Source organism: Trichophyton benhamiae (genome assembly GCF_000151125.1).
Source record: "Trichophyton benhamiae CBS 112371 chromosome Unknown contig01356.0, whole genome shotgun sequence".
NCBI classification, from domain to species: domain Eukaryota; kingdom Fungi; phylum Ascomycota; class Eurotiomycetes; order Onygenales; family Arthrodermataceae; genus Trichophyton; species Trichophyton benhamiae.
This window is the reverse complement of record NW_003315100.1, coordinates 345,106-364,587: the sequence shown is the minus strand read 5'-3', so window position 1 is coordinate 364,587 and position 19,482 is coordinate 345,106. Positions and strand designations below refer to the sequence as shown.

Below are 19,482 nucleotides of genomic sequence, written 5' to 3'. Positions count from 1 at the left end.
CATAGGCCGCTCTCAAAGCATCATGCATAGTCACATATATTGGTTATACGACCAGCACCAGTTTCACATCTATGGGAAGCCTGATTACTGTTCAACTTGCACGCAAACTGCCCCATATGATTAAGTCAAGATTGTATCTTTGCATATAAGCCGCATTTGTCAACATAATAGAGAGCGCATCTGCAGGAGCTATGTTACCACATCGCTGGATTATGGTAGACCCTAGAAATGCGGTTTGAGAGTAAACATTCGCATCGTAGCAGCATGCAGTCGAAGTGGTTGTTGGAGCATGACATATCAAATAACCCGCACCCCCGGCCATGGAGGTTATTTGGACTCTGTGAGGGTTGATTAGTACCAAGATGAGCAACGCAGATATAATAACTTGGCATGCTCCTGGGGCCGTATATCTGTTTCAGGTTAAACGACCATCATCAAATCCCATGCTGGGAAATGGAAAGAAAAATATATTATACATATGCCACTGGAGTGCTGCCATGACTTCAATCCCTAAAGTTAACCTTATCCAAATTCAAAGCAGCACTTGGACTCACCTATCCACCTCATTGAACTCCACTGTATTCTTCGAGAATGCACATTCCAAAAGCATGGAAAGCAGTCTTCATCCTGCTCAACCATGGCTTTATGCTCCTCTCTCCAGCGATTGCAGCAGGGACCATTCCTCCATGGGCGGCAAAAAATAGCCTCGTCTTCCGCACAGCCGCGAAGGGTATCCAAGAAGAACCGGCCTCCGTAAATCCTGGACTCGTATTGCGAGCAGCTTCACCAAACAAAAACATGAGAAAATGTGATCGATGTCGACAACGATGCAAACCAATGATGATTCATGATCGCAAAGATTGCACGAAATGCAACCGATGCCCACCCGGTATGCATCCCGACCGGGCGCAGAAGAAGTGCCTCCGCGACAGCAAAGACGACAAGAAAAAGAAGTTCGAGGACAAGAAGGACAGGGAAAAGCGAGACTATAACTTCAAGAAGAACTATCACAAGTTCCGACCCAAGCCACTAAGGTTTCAGCGGAAAGTGAGCGTCGAGAGGAAGAAGTATAAGGAGATCCAGAATATGAAGAGAGATGCACTCAATCGCATGAAAGTACGTCGCCTTGGAAAATGCGCCCTCCTTACACCCCTAGCCATAAGCGGAGAAGCGATTGAGAAGTACAGCACTGGCTTTTTTGACGAAAATTTCATGGACAGCATGGAGCTTCTCGATCTCTGGCCAGAGGAATTGAAAGATGTTGAGCCAAAATATCTGGACCAGAGCGTATTTACCGATGAATATCTCGATAAGTACGTGGACTTTGCGCAAGAACACTATACCAAAAGGTCCACCGATGATGCCGCTCCAGGGGATCAGGTGCAAGGCGAGAACGAGCAGGAGACGGGGCTCATCATCAGTCCATCATCCCGAGACCTTTCCATTCGTTCCATCGGAGCCGTGGATATTGACCGCCGATGCCCCTGGTGTATTTTTGTAGTCATCGCGAGAGCCATTGCAGCAGCGGTGGCCAGGGTTGCTGGTCGGGCTGCTGCCAGAGCTGCCAGTGCTGGTGCCAGGGTTAGCAAAATCCTCGACAATATCGCAAAGAACCTCAAACTTACCAAGGGAAAAGGCTCTAAGTCTTATCGAGAGCAAAAGGATGCTGCAAGAGAAATATCAAAAAATCGGAATTGGATGAGATGCCTTCGCGGTAACAATCCCAAATGAGATATAACCATCGTCTTGTTGAGCAGTTCCATATTTACTCGACGACGTTGTTCAGCAGTTTCCTGTATTTTATATCATTTTCCTTCTTATTACTTCCCTAAAGAAGCTGTTTTCGGGGAGTGTTGGGGGTTTAAGGGAGTTATTCTCCTATAGTATATGAGTAAGAGTTAGGTCGTGAGAGGAGGAGTAACAATGGAAAAGACGTTCCTTATTGTGGCTTAACACTATTCCAAATTAGGTTAGTTTAGATTAACGCAAGCTGGGGCGCACTAGTTGATAAAGTTATCCAATCAAGACTTGCAATGAGCCCACTTCTTAAAGTAAACTATAAATAGGTGCCTGACAACTCCTTATGTGCTAACTCCCCATATACAATACAAACAGGACTCATATAGGTATTCCTCGACTCCCCCGAAGGGATGTAATCTATATATATATGTTTAATTTTCTCTTCCAACTTTATCTCCCGATATATCGTACAATACCGAGCTCTGTGTGCTAAAACGGCTGTCGTCCAGGGTCGGTAGTCATATCACACGGCCAGATTTCCGTGCCGTCACCCATGGGTTCGTCTCCGCCTTTCTTCACCCACCAAGCAAGGACCTTGGTCACGTCCGGGTTTTCTTGAAGCGCAGGCCATTCGTATTCAGTCCAGGTGTTGGGCCTGATATGAGGCGAATAGTCCTCTGGAAATACCACTCGCACAATGCCTTTTGCACGCTCAGCAAATGCTCGTGACACTTGGCCTACAGCGATATCCTTCTCATCATCGTTCCAGGTATCTTTGTTATTGAGAAATAACTTAGTTGATTCTGCAAAAGGGCCACCCTCCATGTCCATCACTTTCTCGCCATTGTCAGTGTCAGAAATCCCCTGGCCATTAAATCGTTGAATGAGGTGAAGCCCCGAGAATAGGGTTTGTGCTGTATAAAATATAGCTTTATCCTTATGCGGCCTTCCAGGCTTCATCTTTGTCTTTGCGTACTCTGTCGTGGGAAGAGGTGGGCTGAGGACACGTTTTTCCAGCCGATGGTGGTGGTGGTAGTGGTGATAATGACGATGATGATAGCGTGTGGGTGTGGATGTGAAATTGCCCGAGGATGGTAGAGCGAGAACCGGGAGCCATTGTACGCAGAGACAAACAAGCAGAATAAAAGACATATAGGTCCGCGGAGTCTGAGACCGCCTCATCTTGATTCGCATTTTATCCTTGTGTAATGGAGGAAAGGACAATAGCCAGGTGATTTACTATGTTGTCCTGTTGCTAATGCTGTTTTATGCCAACGACGCGAAAAATGTACATACATTCATTCAGTTAGTGGCTGGAATTTCTCGACTTATACCATTATTCAAGATCTTTGAAGTCGACATTGAATAAGTATGCTCGTACTACCTGCCCTGACTGTAAGACCTCCTCTTCCTGATTATCAAGTGCGCAGAGTACCGATCTATATGTGTCGCCGTTAGTCACAGCTTCTTCATGTTTTGAAATCCGTAACCCCGAATGTAATCATTAATTATTATTCCCAATAAACCAGCATCCTTATTAGTTAGCTATGGTCGTAAATGCTTTCACCAAGCTGTTAGCTCCTCCTAGTAAGTAGTTGGGGTGAAGATCATGCCTTTGAGTTAAATTAGCTGTTTATAAGTAGGGGGTTACGCCGGGCCTAACAGGCAGCTGATTCATCTACATGCAGGGAGAGCCCCCTGGACGATATGACTACCATATATATGACAAAGCCTTAACCTTGCTTTATCATCTGCCTTTAATAATTCCCAGGGGACGATATATTGTTGGCACCTTTGCTCTGTTTAGCCGTTCAGTTCTCCAGCGCTCGGGGGCTCTTCATGCGGAATGACCTATACCCAACCAGAAATACCTATTCGTGATCGAAACTTTTACGAGCTATGAAGGAATTCTCTACACTTAACCATTTTATTGAATATCACACTCCACCACCTCAACCTATTACTGATGCTGCCGTCGATGCTGCTCGCGGAGGCCGGGTGGAGGATCTTGCCAGTCTGGTCAAAGACTATCCCAACCTTAAATACTCCATATTCGTGAACCGGGCAGCTATATCGGGCAAGGGAGGCATTTCTACATATCAAGTGCTGGTAGATGGTGGTTGCAATATCAACATTTCGTATGGATATGGTGGCTCTCCTCTGATAAATGCCATTTACCATAACAAATTTCCGTTGGCTCGACACCTGCTGAGCTTGGGAGCAAACCCGAATATCAACAACTTGGGTATTTACTTAGCCCCATTGGGGGTTGCCGTCTCCTTCAGGCCCGGGTTTGTGGTTGACCTCCTTGATGCTGGAGCAAATATCCAAAATACGGGAGCACTCCATATTGCAGCAATCAAAGGAGGCTTGGAAATCATGCAGTTATTGTTGGACAGAGGAGCCGACGTCAATGAGGTGACGAAATATCCATTTTACGCCATGGTTGGTTTCCACGGAAGATGCCCTCCTATGCATTGGGCTGTCCAGGGAGGCCATATTGAAGCAGTGACACTGCTACTACAATACCCGGTTCATCTAGATATGGTGGATGAAGATGGTTTGACAGCCGCTGAGCGGGCTAATGAACGGGGGTTTGAAGCTGCTGAGGATGTCTTAAGGAGACATGAACACACCAAGCATGCAGCAACACCTGCTAAAGCAAACATTTAACATCTTCTTATTTATTATTTATATTATGTCCCCTTGTCAAACAATACCACTCTACATTGGGCTGAATCATATACAAACTGAACCCTCATGGTTGTCGAAAATCATTCATAATAGTATTGTTAGGAAAACATCCACAGGGTAGTTTATGACGGCCTTTATATAACCTTACCTCGTCTATTTCCATTTTCTTCAAGCCCCCGTAAAAGCTCGAGAACTAGGTAGACTGGAAACAGAGTTAGCGTACAGGTAAAGAAATACAAACAGTAAATTGAGGCTACGGGATACCGATGAAGGCCTTGGATCCCAAGCCGATCCCGCTAGCTTCTATGGTTATGTGCCAACGCGTATATAACTTGTTACTACACCAGAGAAATTGTAGAAGTAATGGGAGGGGGCAGGATAGGCCTTGAACATATAGTTGTAACGTCATATACGCCCATAGAGTTGATTGGCCTCTTCAGCTCAGAGTTTGGATTGCTCTCTGCTGTAACATCAATAGGCCTGTATTGCAGATTCATATGCTAATTAAAATATAAGTGTCAAAGTCTGCAACTGCACTAAAAGGAGTGATCCCACACCAATAGGAGGCAGAGCTGAATTTTTGACAAGAAGTTAACGAGTGGTGGTTGCTTCCAGTATTGAAGTTAAAGTTTTGGTTGAAAATTGCTGACTAATATAGTTGATGATGTAATAAATTACTAAGCCAATGTAATATTCACGTGACTCACGCGACGCGCTTTTGATAGTCCAAAGTGAAGGAGGAGAAAAGACGAACGAGAAGATCGATAACCATCAAATTCCGAGCGACAACGAGATAATCCAAGAGGAAGCAGAGGCAGCAAGGGAGGTCGCCATGGGGAAGCTGATCCGCCTCGAGCTCTTCAGTAAGTGAGGACCATTGCCCATTCAGCCGAGCAGCGTTTCTTCGCTAACTGTCACTGCAGATTTCAAGTCCTACAAGGGTCATCACACGCTCCTCTTTGGCGATGCGTATTTCACTTCAATTATTGGACCCAATGGGTCGGGCAAGTCAAACTCGTAAGCCTACTCCTATTATAGATGGGGCAAGGAGGAAAAATAGTAAAAATAAACAACGAGGGAAAGGGAAGATGGCTAAGTTGATCTATATAGGATGGACGCGATCTCCTTCGTCCTCGGAATCAAGTCGTCCCATTTGCGGTCCACCCACCTTCGTGACTTAGTCTACAGGGGCCGTGTTCTACGCACTGCGAAGATTAATGATGATGGCTCGGCCTCCAAAGACCCGGCAGCGGGGGAGTCTGGGGGCCAGAACGGTGAGGTTGCCGAGGAGCCGGCGGAGAGAAATGATCCCAAGTCCGCCTGGGTCATGGCCGTTTATGAAGATGATGCTGGTGAGGAACAGCAGTGGAAACGCTCCATTACGAGTCAAGGTGTTAGTGAATACCGCATCAACAACCGCGTGGTCACAGCTCAGCAGTACAATGACGCATTGGAAGCAGAGAACATATTGATCAAAGCACGCAACTTCCTCGTCTTCCAGGGTGACGTTGAGTCTATTGCCTCGCAGTCTCCCAAGGACCTTACACGACTGATTGAACAAATCTCTGGAAGTCTGGAAAGTAAAGCGGACTACGAAAGACTAAAGGCTGAGCAAGAAGAGGCCGCCGAGCACCTCAACTTCCAACTCAACCGTCGCCGAGGCATCAACTCAGAGATTAAACAGTATCAGGAACAGAAACGGGAGGCTGAGACATACGCCCGCAAGGCTGAGGAACGTGATCAGGCCATTATCACTCACATCCTCTGGAAACTCTTCCACTTCCAGCGCTTGATCGTAGAGTCAAGTGCAGAGATCCAGAAATACCAGGATGAGCTGAAAGAGTTCCGTCGGGGGGTTGAAAAGTACGAAAAGAACCTTGAGGATGCCAAGGTTGAACACGCCCGGGTCGGCAGAGATGTCTCAAGAGCGGAAAAGGGAATCAAACTCAAAGAAAAGGAAATCGAAGAAACCACAAACTCCCTCGTCCCCATCAATGAAAAGATTGAGATAACTGCCAAAAAGGTGGCAAAGTATGCCTCCCGGGTAGACGAAGTGTCCAAAGAAGCCCTATCGCAGGCAAAGACAGTGAAACAGCTTGAAAAGGATCTTAAAATTGTCGAGAAAGCCCAAAGCCAATGGGAAAATGAATGGAAGCAAACCATTGCCGTCAAAGGAATCCAATTAACTGATGCTGATCTTCAGGAGTATAGCAGGCTCAAGGAAGAGGTCAGCAAGCGATCATCCAGCACACAGTTAAAGTTGGATAACTTGAAGCGCCAGAGAAAGGCTGATGCTGAGGCAGTTAACAACATGAAAAGCAACCTTGAGAGCGTGGAATGGCAAGCAAAGAACTTACAGACTGATATGGATCATATACTCGAACGCAAGGCTGCCATAACTGCAACAATCAAATTTACAAGCAAGGAAATTGATGCTACCAAGAAGGAACTCAATAGTCTTACCTCGGAGCGTCTACGAGTTGCCCAGATGCGAACTGAACTTGAAGAAAAACTTCAGGTCACCTTGAAGAAGCTGCTGGAGGCAGACGATGGACGGCAGCAAAGTGAAAAGGAGCAGCGTACTAAAGAGATGATTGCTACTTTGAAACGTATCTTCCCGGGTGTCAAAGGCCGTGTGAGTGAACTATGCCAGCCTAAGCAGAAGAAATATGCCGAGGCAGTGAGCACTGTGCTAGGACGCCATTTTGATGCAATTGTCGTTGATAACGAGAAGACTGCAAAGGAATGCATCCAGCATCTCCGTGATCAGCGTGCGGGTCAAGCTACGTTTATTCCTCTTGAGACTATTCAGGTCAAGGCACTCAACTCTAACTTGAAGGGTATGCATCGTGCCATGCGTCCGGCAATTGAAACAGTCGACTTTGATAGCTCTGTCTCACGCGCCATTACGTATGCTTGCGGGAATTCAATAGTTTGCGACGATCTAGCAACTGCTAAATACCTGTGCTACGAGAAAGGAGTCGAGGCGAAGGCCGTGACGCTGGATGGTACCGTTATCCACAAGGGAGGCTTGATGACTGGAGGTCGCGGTCCAGGACAGCGCAATGCCAAACGCTGGGAAGATACGGAAATCGCCAACCTCAACAAGCTAAAGGACAAGCTGATGGCAGATTTGGCTAATCTTCCCAAGGCGCATCGTAGAGGGTCCGAAGAAGAGTCCCTTCAGGGCCAGCTCACCGGTTTAGAACAGCGCCTTGCATACTCCAGGGATGAACTGAGCGCTCTCGAAAAGAATCTAGAGAGCAAATCAAGTGAAGTTGATTTCGCCAAACGCCAGATAAAGAGCGTCCAACCTAAGTATCGCGAAAAGTCCGCTTTGCTCGAAAGCCTCGATCAATCAATTGAAGAGATCCAAAGCTCTGTCACCGAGGTTGAAGATAAGGTCTACCGTGACTTCTGCAAGAGGCTGGGATACAAAAATATTCAGGAATATGATGCCCAACAGGGTTCTCTTCAAGAGGAGGCTGCTGAAAAGAAGCTACAGTTTACCACTCAAAAGACAAAGATTGAAAACCAGCTTAGCTTTGAGAAGCAGAGATTTCAGGCCACTGAAATGCGAATAGATAGCCTCAAGACGCAGTCACAAAAGGATGAGGCTATGATTGCTGAGCTTGAAGCCGAACGTGGATCCATTCAAGAACGACTAGATGAACTTAACGACGAATTGGCATCATTGAACGAGACCCTCCAGGATCAACAAAATCTATTCTCTGAATCGTCTGAGAAGCTGACACAGCAACGGCGAGAGCTTCAGCGACGCAGCAAGAATGTGGAGGCCACCCTGAAGACTATCAGTGGGTTAGAAGCTGATGTGCAGCGTCATTCTTCCGGTCGATACACATTGATAAGGCGCTGCAAACTGGAAGACATCAACATACCTTTGACAGCGGATTCAGAACCACTTGATAAACTCCCCATCGACGAGCTAGTGCAGCCTGATCCTGATGCAATGGAGATTGATGAAGATTCAAATAATCCAGTTCCCCAAAACCATGTTGTACAAGACTTCGGTATAGAGGTTGATTTCTCATCGTTGGGTGACTCTTTGAAAGAGGTATGCCTTACGTTTTATCGAAAAGGATGCAGCAGACTTAACTGACATTTTCAACCGCAGGAATCTGATGATAAACTTGAAGAAGAGCTTCAAGAGCGCGTGAGATCACTTAATAATGAATTGGATAAAATGGCGCCGAACATGCGTGCCATTGAACGTCTCGAAGGTGTTGAGAGTAAATTACGTACTATCGAAAAGGACTTTGAAGACTCTCGCAAACGCGCTAGGAAAGCCAAAGACGACTTTGAAGAAGTTATGCAGCGACGATCTGAGCTGTTCAACAAAGCGTTCACCCATATATCAGAACAGATAGAGCCGATCTATCGCGATCTCACTCGGACAGAGAGTTATCCAATGGGCGGGAAAGCGTGAGTCCAACTAACACTTACTACAGACTGTACATGCTAACTTATGTAATAAATAGATACCTGGATATTGAAGATTCTGAGGAGCCTTATCTGGATGGCATCAAATACCATGCAATGCCACCCCTGAAGCGATTCCGTGACATGGAACACCTCTCTGGAGGAGAGAAAACGATGGCTGCACTAGCCTTACTCTTCGCCATCCATTCTTACCAACCTTCTCCATTCTTCGTTCTGGACGAAGTAGATGCCGCTCTTGATAACGCTAACGTCTCCAGAATTGCTAATTACATTCGTGACCATGCCGCGCCTGGAATGCAGTTTATCGTTATCAGTCTGAAGACTGGATTGTTCCAAGTTAGTGAGGCTCTTGTTGGTATTTACCGAGATCAGGCCGCGAATAGCAGCAAGGCATTGACGCTGGACGTAAGTTTGATTGTTCCCTTCGATTTTGAAAGTTAGTGTCTAACTATTCGTAGCTACGCAAATACCGGTGATTTCGAACTGCATGTCTCCACGGCCCCATGTCGGCTCGGTTACTGGCCTAACATTCAATCACAGCTCATATGCTTTACTTTATTGACACTTGTCATGTTTATTGTATATTTATATCATGTAACCCTCTTCCACGTTTATGCCCCTAGTAGATAGCGTTCAAATGCGTCCAAGAGTTTCACCTCCGAAGAATCCCAGAACACCGGCCAGCATAATGATACAAGTTTAAATCGGCTGAAGTACATTGAAAGCCCAACAGGTATAATACACGATAGATTAAGTAGTCTCAATCGCCACGAAGCAATTTTATACTACCTCCACAACTGCCTTTTGCAGCATATGGAACTCGGGAGAAAAAGAGCCAAGGGCATCCAGACGCAATGTACTCTTCTGCCCCTTTATGTTGACATAAACAAAATGCTCCTGGGTAAATAAACGCCGGGCATTCGAAAAAGCCCTGAAAATGGCCAAACTCGTCTTCTGAACTGGCATCTTGAGGAAGGGAGTATTATCCAGAGCCCGCTGGCGCGCAAATCGCTGCTGCGACTCCGACCAGCCGGCCTTGGTAAGCTCCGTTTCACTCACAGTTACTTTCTGTGAAATAGAGAGCTCCGAGGGCGCAAGGGTAAGCTCGCGTTGTTTCATAAACGGAAGCATACGCCTGACCTTTATTGATAGCTGGGTTTTACCGTTGAGGTTTGCAGCGTTGATCTGGGAAATCAAACCGAAGCCACGGCGGAAGAAGACGGTACCCATGATCGCCATGACGAAACAAATACCGCCAAAAAGCAGTTCTTGCCACCATTGGATCTTTAATACCGGATCTATGGAGGAGGTATAGAAGTTATAGCCTGCATACATGTAGCAGAACGAAGCTGTAGTGTATGCACCGATGATATAAGATCGTTGTTTGGGGGCGCGGAACAGGCAGACAGGCCCCTGATGTTTAGAAACCTCCCATTCGAATCTGCGAAATTTATTGGGCGCTCCCGATGACGGAGAAGGAGATTTTAAAGATAACTCTGGAGCTTTCACTTTTGATTTGACTGCATTTGTCCGTAGAGGAGGTGGTTGGCTTGTGGCATAGCACCGTGACTGCCGAGTTGCCTGCCTATACAACGAATATGGCGAACTGGAACAAGGATTTAGGGGCCGTATTTGCCGCGATAGGGCCAATTGAACTGTTATCGACTGGAAGAGCATGGCGAGAGCATCACTATTCGCTTGCATGTGGTCAGCGAGCAGTTTCATCAGTGGCTCACAATATTGTGCAGCATAATCATTGCAATGAGTCACAGGAGCCATTGGTAGACGTTTCTCACTTACCTCCAGAGAACCAGCTCTCCTTCGCTTCTGTCCCTCTTCTCCTCCTCTTTTGTGGATATTTTATTTCAATACCTGGTAATTGACGCAGTGGTGATAGCGATCGAGATGTTAAAATCAGGTGTTTTTTTGTTCTTTTTTTTCGCAGCTCAACAACGCCAAGCCAAAACCATCCTTCCGAGGCACCAAAGCCGTCTCACGCTCAACAACTTCATTAACGACGAGAGCAGCGGCAGCAGGACAGCAACAGCAGTCTGGAATGAGGATTGCCTGCTAGATAAACCCCAATCCATCCCTTCATAGCCGAAGATCCTGGGCATAGAGCCTCCCGCCAGCAGACCCGAGTCGCCGGTAAGCACGCGAAACTGCCATGGCAAATCTTCCGGCCCTCGCAAGACGGTTACCACTTCGCCAGACCAGCAATGGCTACTATTCTGTGAGATGTAAGTTATCATTTTCTTGATTATGTGGTGGGTGGCAGGCAGAAGACCACCGAGAGGAGATATGTGGGACACTGACTGACTGACGGTCTGCTACAGGCGTCCAAACCGCTGCTCAACAACCGAACTTATCGTATCCGCTCTATCCCTCCGTTGCGCAATTGCTCAAACAGAACAATATCCCATCAAACGATGTGTCTAAGATTACTGCTACGGGGCCGAATGGTCGAATACTAAAAGGAGACGTGCTATCCTACCTGGGTACAATTGCAGCCAGCTACCCTGCCGACCTGGCCTCACAGCTTGCAAAGAACTCGCGACTAGACCTAAGCAATATCAAGATAGCTGCTCCTCAGGTCCCATCACCAGCTGCTCCAGCACCCCAGGAGGAGCATATACAGGTGGAGGAGAAGACTGCAGGGTCAAGATCAGAAGAGGCGGCAGGGTCTGTGTTTGAAACCAAAATTGCCGTCCCCGTGTCTTTCTCCAAACTCATCTCTGTTCGACGACGGATCCAATCTTCTGTGGGAGTTGAGATACCACTGGCGACTTTCGTTTCTCGCGCAGCTGATATCGCGAATGAGAACCTACCCGTTAAGCCCAGCGAGAAGCAGCGGTCATCAGCTCTCTTTGATGAGATCCTAGGTCACAAGCCCTCTGCTTCTACACAGATGGCGTTCTCCCGAGGAGACTACCTCCCAGAGATTGTTTCTCCCTCTGAGTTCTATTCTAGCTCTGAAGAGAGTCAGCAAAGCCTGCGCAAATCCACGGATGATATCATCGACGTTCTGACTGGCCGGTCACCACCTTCAAAGAGAAATGTGACCAGGACAGCTGAGGCAGAGGAGGACAGGAACACAAGTATATTTAGCCTGACGATTCCTGAACACGAGGAGGCTCGTGCTATGGCCTTCCTAGAGAAGATGCAAGTTCTTCTAGAGGAAGAGCCAGCCCAGCTATTGGCTCTTTAGAGCAGAACAGCTCTGCTCTTGCTTGTTTGTTTCTTCCCAGCTTTGTATACTTCTCAATGTATTATCTATTTATTTATAGTTTTTTTTACTCGCTTTTATGTCCAGAGATACAGTTTACCAGGGATGGGGTGTTTTTGTTTTTGTTTTTTGTTAAACTGTCTTGTCCCTACCAATTTCAGTATAACTCTACACTTGAGCATTTGGTAGTACCTCGGCTAAGTTCCCTGACTCACCAGCAAGAAGAACATGGCAGCTATCAAAAACTAGAAGCCGATATAGGCATGGTTGTAGCGTCGTCCGATCCTTAACCAAGATACGAGATGCAGCATCAAAACGAGTGGGTCACAGTCTCAATGCTTGTTCCCCCATGTAGTTATATTTCTTCTCCACTCAATGCGACAGCAAGTAAACCCAGACCCTGCTCCACCTCCATACCAACTTCAATGTGAGATCACCCCTAATGCATATTATATTCTCACTGCATATTATATTCTCACTGCATATTATATTCTCACTATCAAGCCTTAGAAACACTATGAACTACTTGGCCCTTCTGTTTGGCTGAACATGCCGCGGCTGATTTCAGGCCAGTTGCTAAGTAGCTGAGGTAATGATGGGCGATATTACGAAGTATTCGCCTACTCACTCTCATATGAAGTTGAACTGAATGTTAGGCGATAGTTATCATTTAGAGCTGTTTTTAGCTTTGTCGGCCATTCAATTGCACGTATTGCATGTCTCTACTCTCTTCATCATCGAGCCATCCATATCTATTACATTAGCTACATGGCTGATTAATTAGTTGATGTAATAGTCCTCTCTATACCGAGTATGGAGTAGGTCTTTAATAACCTAATCATGGAATAGTTAGTCCCAGTGCGCGAATCACTTATAGGAAAATTGGCTTCTCAAATGAGGTAGCCTAGCTTTCCCTAACCCAACCGACGAGCTTGGCTGAGCACTTGAATTTGGAGAAATAATCTGCGGTGGTGGCACTGGATGCTGCTGTGCATAATCACGAGCAGTGGCAGACATTTGGACTTTTCGGTTTAACCTCGCAGCATGCCCGCAGGGCAAGAGTTGCTGTTTCTCCAGTTCCGCGATAAGAGCAACAACGTACTTTTGACACTGCTGAGCAGGCACACGATTGGCAGCGGCTGTGATTTTCCTGCTGTGCTTCGGATCGACGCTGCCCAGATACTCGCGGGACTGGATGCCAGGGCTGTCGACTGGCTTGCCAGCCTGGATCATCACCGAATAAGGTTTATGGCGGGTCGGCCCGCCGGTGGAGTGATACCAAGTTGCAAGAGCCGCATTTCGCAAACACCCCATCAATATCCAGTGCGGATAAAGTGCATCCCGCTGTTTCCCGTAACAGACAAAGATGTCAATCGGAAGGGTAGGGTTGTAAGACATAGTAACGGACTTCGAGACGTACCGAGTTTATTACAGAGTGGCATATCTAGGCCTCGATCTTCTTACTAGCTTTATATATCTTCGAAGTCGAGCATGAGGAGACTGAGATTGGCAAGTTAACTATCCAGTTTAACTATCCAGTTAACTAATTTATAATGAAGAAATGATTCAAATGATATTTCTTCTATATAATTTTTGTTTAGTCGTACATTGAATATATAATAAAACAGTAACTATCCAACCTATGCAGGTGAAAGCCATAGTTATCCACTCATTAAATGAGTACATAACTAGGTAATCTCATTGAATAACTATTCAGCCAGCTAAATTCATTTTACTACCCTGAGAATTTAAACAATCAAGTTTTATTACATTGTTTGCTTGTTGTTTGCTTGTTACTTTTGTATTAACTAGTAGCGAGGTTCTTGTCTCACCTTAAAATAAATAACCAAGCAAACGTCCTTGTTACGAACAGTTACTTAATACTCTCTGATAGCTACCTAAGCTACATCTTACTTCCTTTCTTGCCAATCAATATTTCATAACTATGACTTCTAACTATCTAGAGCCGCTTGTTATCCAACCACGAGATTCCCACCAATGCACTATAATCCTCCTTCATGGTCGGGGATCCAATGCTGCTAAATTTGGCCCTATTCTCCTATCCTCTTCGATCCCCCACCTTGACCAGGCCAGCATAGGCGCCGAACACACACTTGTATCTACCTTCCCTCACGCCAAATTTGTCTTTCCAACCGCATCTAAGCGTCGTGCCACTGCCTACAACCGGAGTATTATCAATCAGTGGTTTGATAACTGGCCACTGAGCACAGATATCCCTCCTGCAACCACTCCACAGGAGAAGCAACGTCGCGAATATCTTCCAGCAGATGGTTTAAGAGAGACGAGTCAATATCTTCACAAGTTATTGAGAGAGGAGATTTCCTTGCTTGGAGGTGATGCAAAACGCGTTATCCTTGGGGGCCTTAGTCAAGGTTGTGCTGCTTCGCTCGTGGCATTGCTTCTATGGGATGGGGACCCGTTAGGTGCTGCCATTGGGATGTGTGGCTGGTTGCCATTCCGCCATCAGATGGAGGATTTTCTACCTGGAGTGCGTGCGTCAGAGCCTGATGAAGATAATCCCTTTATCGAGAAAGCGGAAGATGAAGATGACATACCACCCCCTGTACAAGCCATGATCTCATTGGCGGAGGTGCTTGAGGTGAGCTTGCCAGAGCAGCTGCCTCGTGAGCTGCCGTTTCAACATATTCCTTTATTCCTTGCTCACGGAACTGAGGATGAAAAAGTACCCGTTGGCTATGGGAGGGAGGCAAGGAGATGCCTCAGCGAGATGGGAGTGGACGTTACTTGGGAGGAATACGCTGGCCTGGGGCATTGGTACTCAGGAGATATGCTGGGAGATTTGGTTGCCTTCCTGAAGAAGCATGAACCAGATATGGAATGATTCTATGATAGCAGTCAGTCAGTGCAGTTTTGAAGGCACTCCTCAAAAGGAGCATGTTAGTACTTTCGATCTATCCAGCATGTGAAGGCAGGGAGAAGAGAGATGAGATTCCAGTAATCCTAGCCCTCAACGAACTAGAATAGTTACAGAGTATCATCGACGAAATATTGGAAAGTAAATTTTCAATTATTCATATTTAATGGGTTTTCTACATTTTATATAAACTACCTTGTGTCCCACCATTCGAATCCAGGTCTCCACATACATTACAGAATCCGGGGGAGTGCGAATATGGCTCCTTATGAATATACCTATAAATAATATAAGAAACTACATTTTCTATTTTTTTTGCCAAGTGAATGTGCGTCATGTTGGTAAAGTGAATAACCGAATAGTTAGGCGAATGGTTATATTTGTTCTCTTCTTTAGTTACTAAACACCCTACGTATAACCTCTCATCGGCGTTATTTAACAGCTCAGCTGGCAGATTACATTTCGCTACTGAGGATTCAGCATACCCAGCAAGAGATACTTAAACATACCAGAGTCGGCTGCTCCGGACATGGCGGTTACCAGCCAACCACAACATGGACAACCGAAACCTTTGGATTGAATTCGCGTCTCATCCTGGTGTTGTACAGGGAGGTCTACACGCAGCAAGAAACCTGACCCGACGTCAGCTCTTCAATATTCTCAACGTTGCATTCCGACCAAGCGGTGGATTTGACATATCTCGCCGCGGCTCAACGACTCCTTTGCCTGTGACAGACGACCTTATTGAGCCTGGCGACTACATTTTATCTTCAACTATACCAGGCCAGGATGTTACCCCCAGTGATGAGCAATATTACCGACGGACGCTTTCAGTTTTCGATACAGATAGAGATGAGTCTTTCCGACACGACGTTAGGCAGCGAGATTGCCGCTGTGTCATCACTGGCAAAGTGAATCGTAGTGCTGATGTAGGTGTGTGGCGCGGATTTGAGGCTGCCCATGTGTTTCCACTTGCGCTATCGATGATATTCTCAAGCTGCGGGTTTTCGGACATCATCACGGATAGCCGGGGAATCAACTCTCCTAACAACGGTCTTCTGCTCCGGACAGACATCCACCAGATGTGGGATGGCTATGACTTTGCTATCAATCCCGATGACGACTATCGCATTTACAGCTTTTCTGCGAACATGACCGATTACCATGGAGCTGCTCTCAACGAGGTCTGCCGCCAGCCAGAAGACGCTCATAGAGTGTATGACGATTTATTACGTTGGCATTTTGAGCAGGCGGTGCTCTGTAATGTTCGTGGTGCGGCCGATTTAGGGTTTGAATTTGATTTCCCGCCTGGTACGGACATGATGGGCGAGATTTGCGAGGGGCCTTTCGCTGCAGAGAGAATGGAAGCAGAGCTTTTCGGACGTTTATATGGCTATCACCAAGGAGAAGGCCTTTGAAATTACGGACCCATTTGTCACAATAGGGCAACAGGACCGTTTCACGCTCGTTACAGTGCCTTTGGTTTCATGGGTTGCGTCCGTCTCTTGCACACACTGAGTTTTCCACGTTTACTATTGCTTTCCAGTTAAGTGTACAGATGATCAAATCTTAAAGGCATATTATTGTTGTGAACTATGCTCTTCTGGCGCCCTTGGCCTTTCTCCTAGCTAAATACCCTCCCAGAAATCCCAAACAAAATAAGACATAAAAAGACACAGGTAGCAATGACCTGGCTACCAAACGCCCTCCATAAAACACCATACAGTTAGACAATTCCCCCCGCCCCGCCTCTTTTTTTAAACCCATGCTGAAAAGAGTACAGAACACCGTTCCTAAAGTGCAATGCTGATGAGAGAGAAGAAAAATTGCTGAACGTTGTTCCCATGCTAGATCGTCACGTGTGGCTCATTAAGTGCGCAAAAGAAAAGGGCTGAAGACCAGGTATGCTCGGTTGTAAGAAAAGAAACAGTTAATAAAGAATCTGGGTCCAAGTGGTATACTTCCGAGTATCGCGGTGTACTTCTACCGTATTGTCGTGTAGCTAGCCAGTTTGCTCTCACGGTCCTGTTGTTTAAGGCCCTTCTTATTGAATATCTTCCAAAACCGCAGAGTCTCGTCGCCAGCACCAGTTACAACTGTCTGGCCATCGGGACTCATGGCGAGATAGAGGACTCGGAAAGTGTGGCCAGTTAGCGAGACGACCTGTTCCATTCGTGGGTATTTCCAAACCACGATCTGATTCTGGCTGTACCCATGAGTGCTGACAATCTCATCCGAATTCTTGGACCATGCCAAATTGCAGACCTGGCTTCCAGTATCGACTTCTTTTATCAGGGAGCCTGTTGACGTGTTCCAGAACTTTATTGTGCGATCCGCTGTACCTCCTCCGGAGGCTAAGAGTGAGTGCTGATGAGGAGACCATGCGATGGCCTTGACGGCAGCAGTATGGTCTGTAAATCGGTATAAGGGTGCTTCGTTCAGTTTATCCCAAACAATTAGTTTATTATCATTCCCTCCAGATGCTAGTTGACCGTCATCTGTGTTCCACTTGAGGCCACAAACTTCTTGTTTGTGCCCTGCAAGTCGGCGGAGATATTGGTCGGGAGAGCGAACATCTCGGTGAAATATTAGGCGATCACGGGACCCTGACGTGAGAATATGGTCATTCCAAGCTAGTGCTCCAACACGGAGAGTATGTCCTGTCATTGTCCGTAATCGGCGACAATGCTCTGCATCCCAAATCTGTACGAGACCTTTGCCCGTCCCGATGGCAAGATGAGTTCCCTTTTTGAGATGTTAAAAACAGTGTTTATATAACAAGGATGTAAAGAAAGGAAGCTTACCCGTTGGATCCAATTGACACTGGTCACTGTATCGTCATCTAGTTGACAAAGTTTTGTAACATGACCATTAATAGAATCCCACATGTAGACAGCGGATCCTAGTCCAACTCCCAATATATTACTGCTACCCCAGTCCACGAGGTTTAGGTAGAAGTCATCTGTGAGATCAGGAGCATCCAGGACCTTGAAGGGCACTTTGTTCACATATCTGGGCTGTTTTCGGAGACTCTGGAGGATTTGTTGGCTGTCAAATCGGATGGGAGAAAGGCTGTACAACTCGGAGCGGGCGTCGAAATTAGGGCCATGCTGGCTGCGGGGTGTTCGGGAAGGGGTAGGGTTTCCGGATGCATTCCTGGGAGACGTGTAGGAGAGTAGATTCTTGCTAGGGGTTGAAGGCGTGATGCTGGCCGGGGGCAGGGACATAGCAAGCTTATGTGACTGAGGGGTATTAGAGGCGAAATCCCGAGAAGCACTCGAGCGTCCGGGGAGTGGGTTAGGGGAGAGGGAATGTATATCAGGTTGGGGGATTGTAGAGCCAAAGAACTCATTACGCAGCACTCTGGAGTATGTTCGGTTGGCTTCCTCCGCTAGACACGCACAAAGGTAAGCTAGGGTGTTATTTCATAACAAAGCAGACGCGTCAACACTTACTCTTTTGTGAATGGATTTCGCCGTGCGTTGACTTTTTCTTTGTCTTTGAAGGTGTTGATGGACATCCATCTTCATGAAGCAGGCTGAACCCAGCCTGCAGGTCTTGTCCTTCACGATTAGGGATAAATCTGTATGCATTCGCGTTAGTAATTCAGGATTCAAGATAAACAATACAATGATTCAAGTAAACAAGGGTTTCATAGTAAGACAAAGCATGGAGAAACATAAACAATTGCTAATTGGAGACATACCTGTCACCATAAACCCTTTGTCGTTTCCGGCTTGGGCTACTGCCCGGGGTACTCTCACGCTGGCGGCCGGCATCTTCAAAGTCCTGCAGCGCTCGAGCCAAGGCATCTGGATTCACCGGTTCAGAGCCGGTCCGGGAGCGCTGTCTGGTAGATCGAGCTGTGCTGTGTGCCGACTTGGACTTGATCCCATGGCTTGGGGGCGGCGAGTTGGACGCTGGCGGGGAGATGGGCTTCCTGTCCATGCCGGCGTCAAGGGTATCTGCTTTGGCCATGCGAGCAGCAGATGCGCGAGTGCGGCCTAGCTTAGGCCCTGTCTCCGCCATTCCGTTCCTCTCACGGCGCAACAACTACTTCCCTGAGAGGGGGGAGCTCTTCTTCCGGTCGATAAACACAGGCAATAACGACGACGACGACTGACCGTGCAGAGCAGGCGTTGAGGCATTAAACAAGCGACGGGCGGGACAGCGAACAGGCGATTTTATTATGAAGCTGGGAGAGTCGAATGAATGCGACGGAAGCGCAACAGGCGAGTCCTCCGTGGATGCGGGTGCCGTTCGGCTGGCGACCAGATAACAAACTAGGCGCTGGGTGGTGGACTGGTCGCGACGGGGAAAACGAACATCGAAAAGGGGGCTGGGGACCTCTGTGTACGACCGTGCGGCTGGTCGATTCCTCGAGTTGCCGGCAGACGCAGACGCAAGTCCCAGGGGCCGCCCTTCACTGGCGCCGGCGAGCTTTGAGGAGCGGGAGGTGAGAGAG

At 47.1% G+C, this 19,482-nt stretch overlaps 9 protein-coding genes across 9 annotated transcripts; 6 read left to right on the top strand and 3 right to left on the bottom strand.

Annotated features, from left to right (window-relative positions):
* Positions 1–591: 591 nt before the first annotated feature.
* On the top strand, positions 592–1,731 carry ARB_00515 (uncharacterized protein; the record flags this gene model as incomplete). The annotated part of the gene is made up of 1 exon (XM_003013284.1): positions 592–1,731. The coding sequence occupies one exon, from the start codon at positions 592–594 to the stop codon at positions 1,729–1,731; it is 1,140 nt and encodes a 379-aa protein (XP_003013330.1).
* Positions 1,732–2,229: 498 nt separating this feature from the next.
* On the bottom strand, positions 2,230–2,934 carry ARB_00514 (uncharacterized protein; the record flags this gene model as incomplete). The annotated part of the gene is made up of 1 exon (XM_003013283.1): positions 2,230–2,934. The coding sequence occupies one exon, from the start codon at positions 2,932–2,934 to the stop codon at positions 2,230–2,232; it is 705 nt and encodes a 234-aa protein (XP_003013329.1).
* A 705-nt stretch (positions 2,935–3,639) lies between these two features.
* ARB_00513 (uncharacterized protein) lies at positions 3,640–4,413 on the top strand (the record flags this gene model as incomplete). Its single annotated transcript, XM_003013282.1, has 1 exon — positions 3,640–4,413. The coding sequence occupies one exon, from the start codon at positions 3,640–3,642 to the stop codon at positions 4,411–4,413; it is 774 nt and encodes a 257-aa protein (XP_003013328.1).
* Positions 4,414–5,545: 1,132 nt separating this feature from the next.
* ARB_00512 (uncharacterized protein) lies at positions 5,546–9,336 on the top strand (the record flags this gene model as incomplete). Its single annotated transcript, XM_003013281.1, has 3 exons — positions 5,546–8,509; positions 8,570–8,877; positions 8,934–9,336. 3 exons carry the CDS (start codon positions 5,546–5,548, stop codon positions 9,334–9,336), a joined length of 3,675 nt encoding a protein of 1,224 aa, XP_003013327.1.
* Positions 9,337–9,675: 339 nt separating this feature from the next.
* ARB_00511 (uncharacterized protein) lies at positions 9,676–10,230 on the bottom strand (the record flags this gene model as incomplete). Its single annotated transcript, XM_003013280.1, has 1 exon — positions 9,676–10,230. The coding sequence occupies one exon, from the start codon at positions 10,228–10,230 to the stop codon at positions 9,676–9,678; it is 555 nt and encodes a 184-aa protein (XP_003013326.1).
* An 832-nt stretch (positions 10,231–11,062) lies between these two features.
* On the top strand, positions 11,063–12,103 carry ARB_00510 (pyruvate dehydrogenase complex component Pdx1, putative; the record flags this gene model as incomplete). The annotated part of the gene is made up of 2 exons (XM_003013279.1): positions 11,063–11,135; positions 11,232–12,103. 2 exons carry the CDS (start codon positions 11,063–11,065, stop codon positions 12,101–12,103), a joined length of 945 nt encoding a protein of 314 aa, XP_003013325.1.
* Positions 12,104–14,066: 1,963 nt separating this feature from the next.
* ARB_00509 (uncharacterized protein) lies at positions 14,067–14,984 on the top strand (the record flags this gene model as incomplete). The annotated part of the gene is made up of 1 exon (XM_003013278.1): positions 14,067–14,984. The coding sequence occupies one exon, from the start codon at positions 14,067–14,069 to the stop codon at positions 14,982–14,984; it is 918 nt and encodes a 305-aa protein (XP_003013324.1).
* A 587-nt stretch (positions 14,985–15,571) lies between these two features.
* ARB_00508 (uncharacterized protein) lies at positions 15,572–16,435 on the top strand (the record flags this gene model as incomplete). The annotated part of the gene is made up of 1 exon (XM_003013277.1): positions 15,572–16,435. One exon carries the CDS (start codon positions 15,572–15,574, stop codon positions 16,433–16,435), a length of 864 nt encoding a protein of 287 aa, XP_003013323.1.
* A 565-nt stretch (positions 16,436–17,000) lies between these two features.
* ARB_00507 (uncharacterized protein) lies at positions 17,001–19,046 on the bottom strand (the record flags this gene model as incomplete). The annotated part of the gene is made up of 4 exons (XM_003013276.1): positions 17,001–17,720; positions 17,822–18,408; positions 18,473–18,600; positions 18,724–19,046. The coding sequence occupies 4 exons, from the start codon at positions 19,044–19,046 to the stop codon at positions 17,001–17,003; spliced, it is 1,758 nt and encodes a 585-aa protein (XP_003013322.1).
* Between the last annotated feature and the right edge of the window lie 436 nt (positions 19,047–19,482).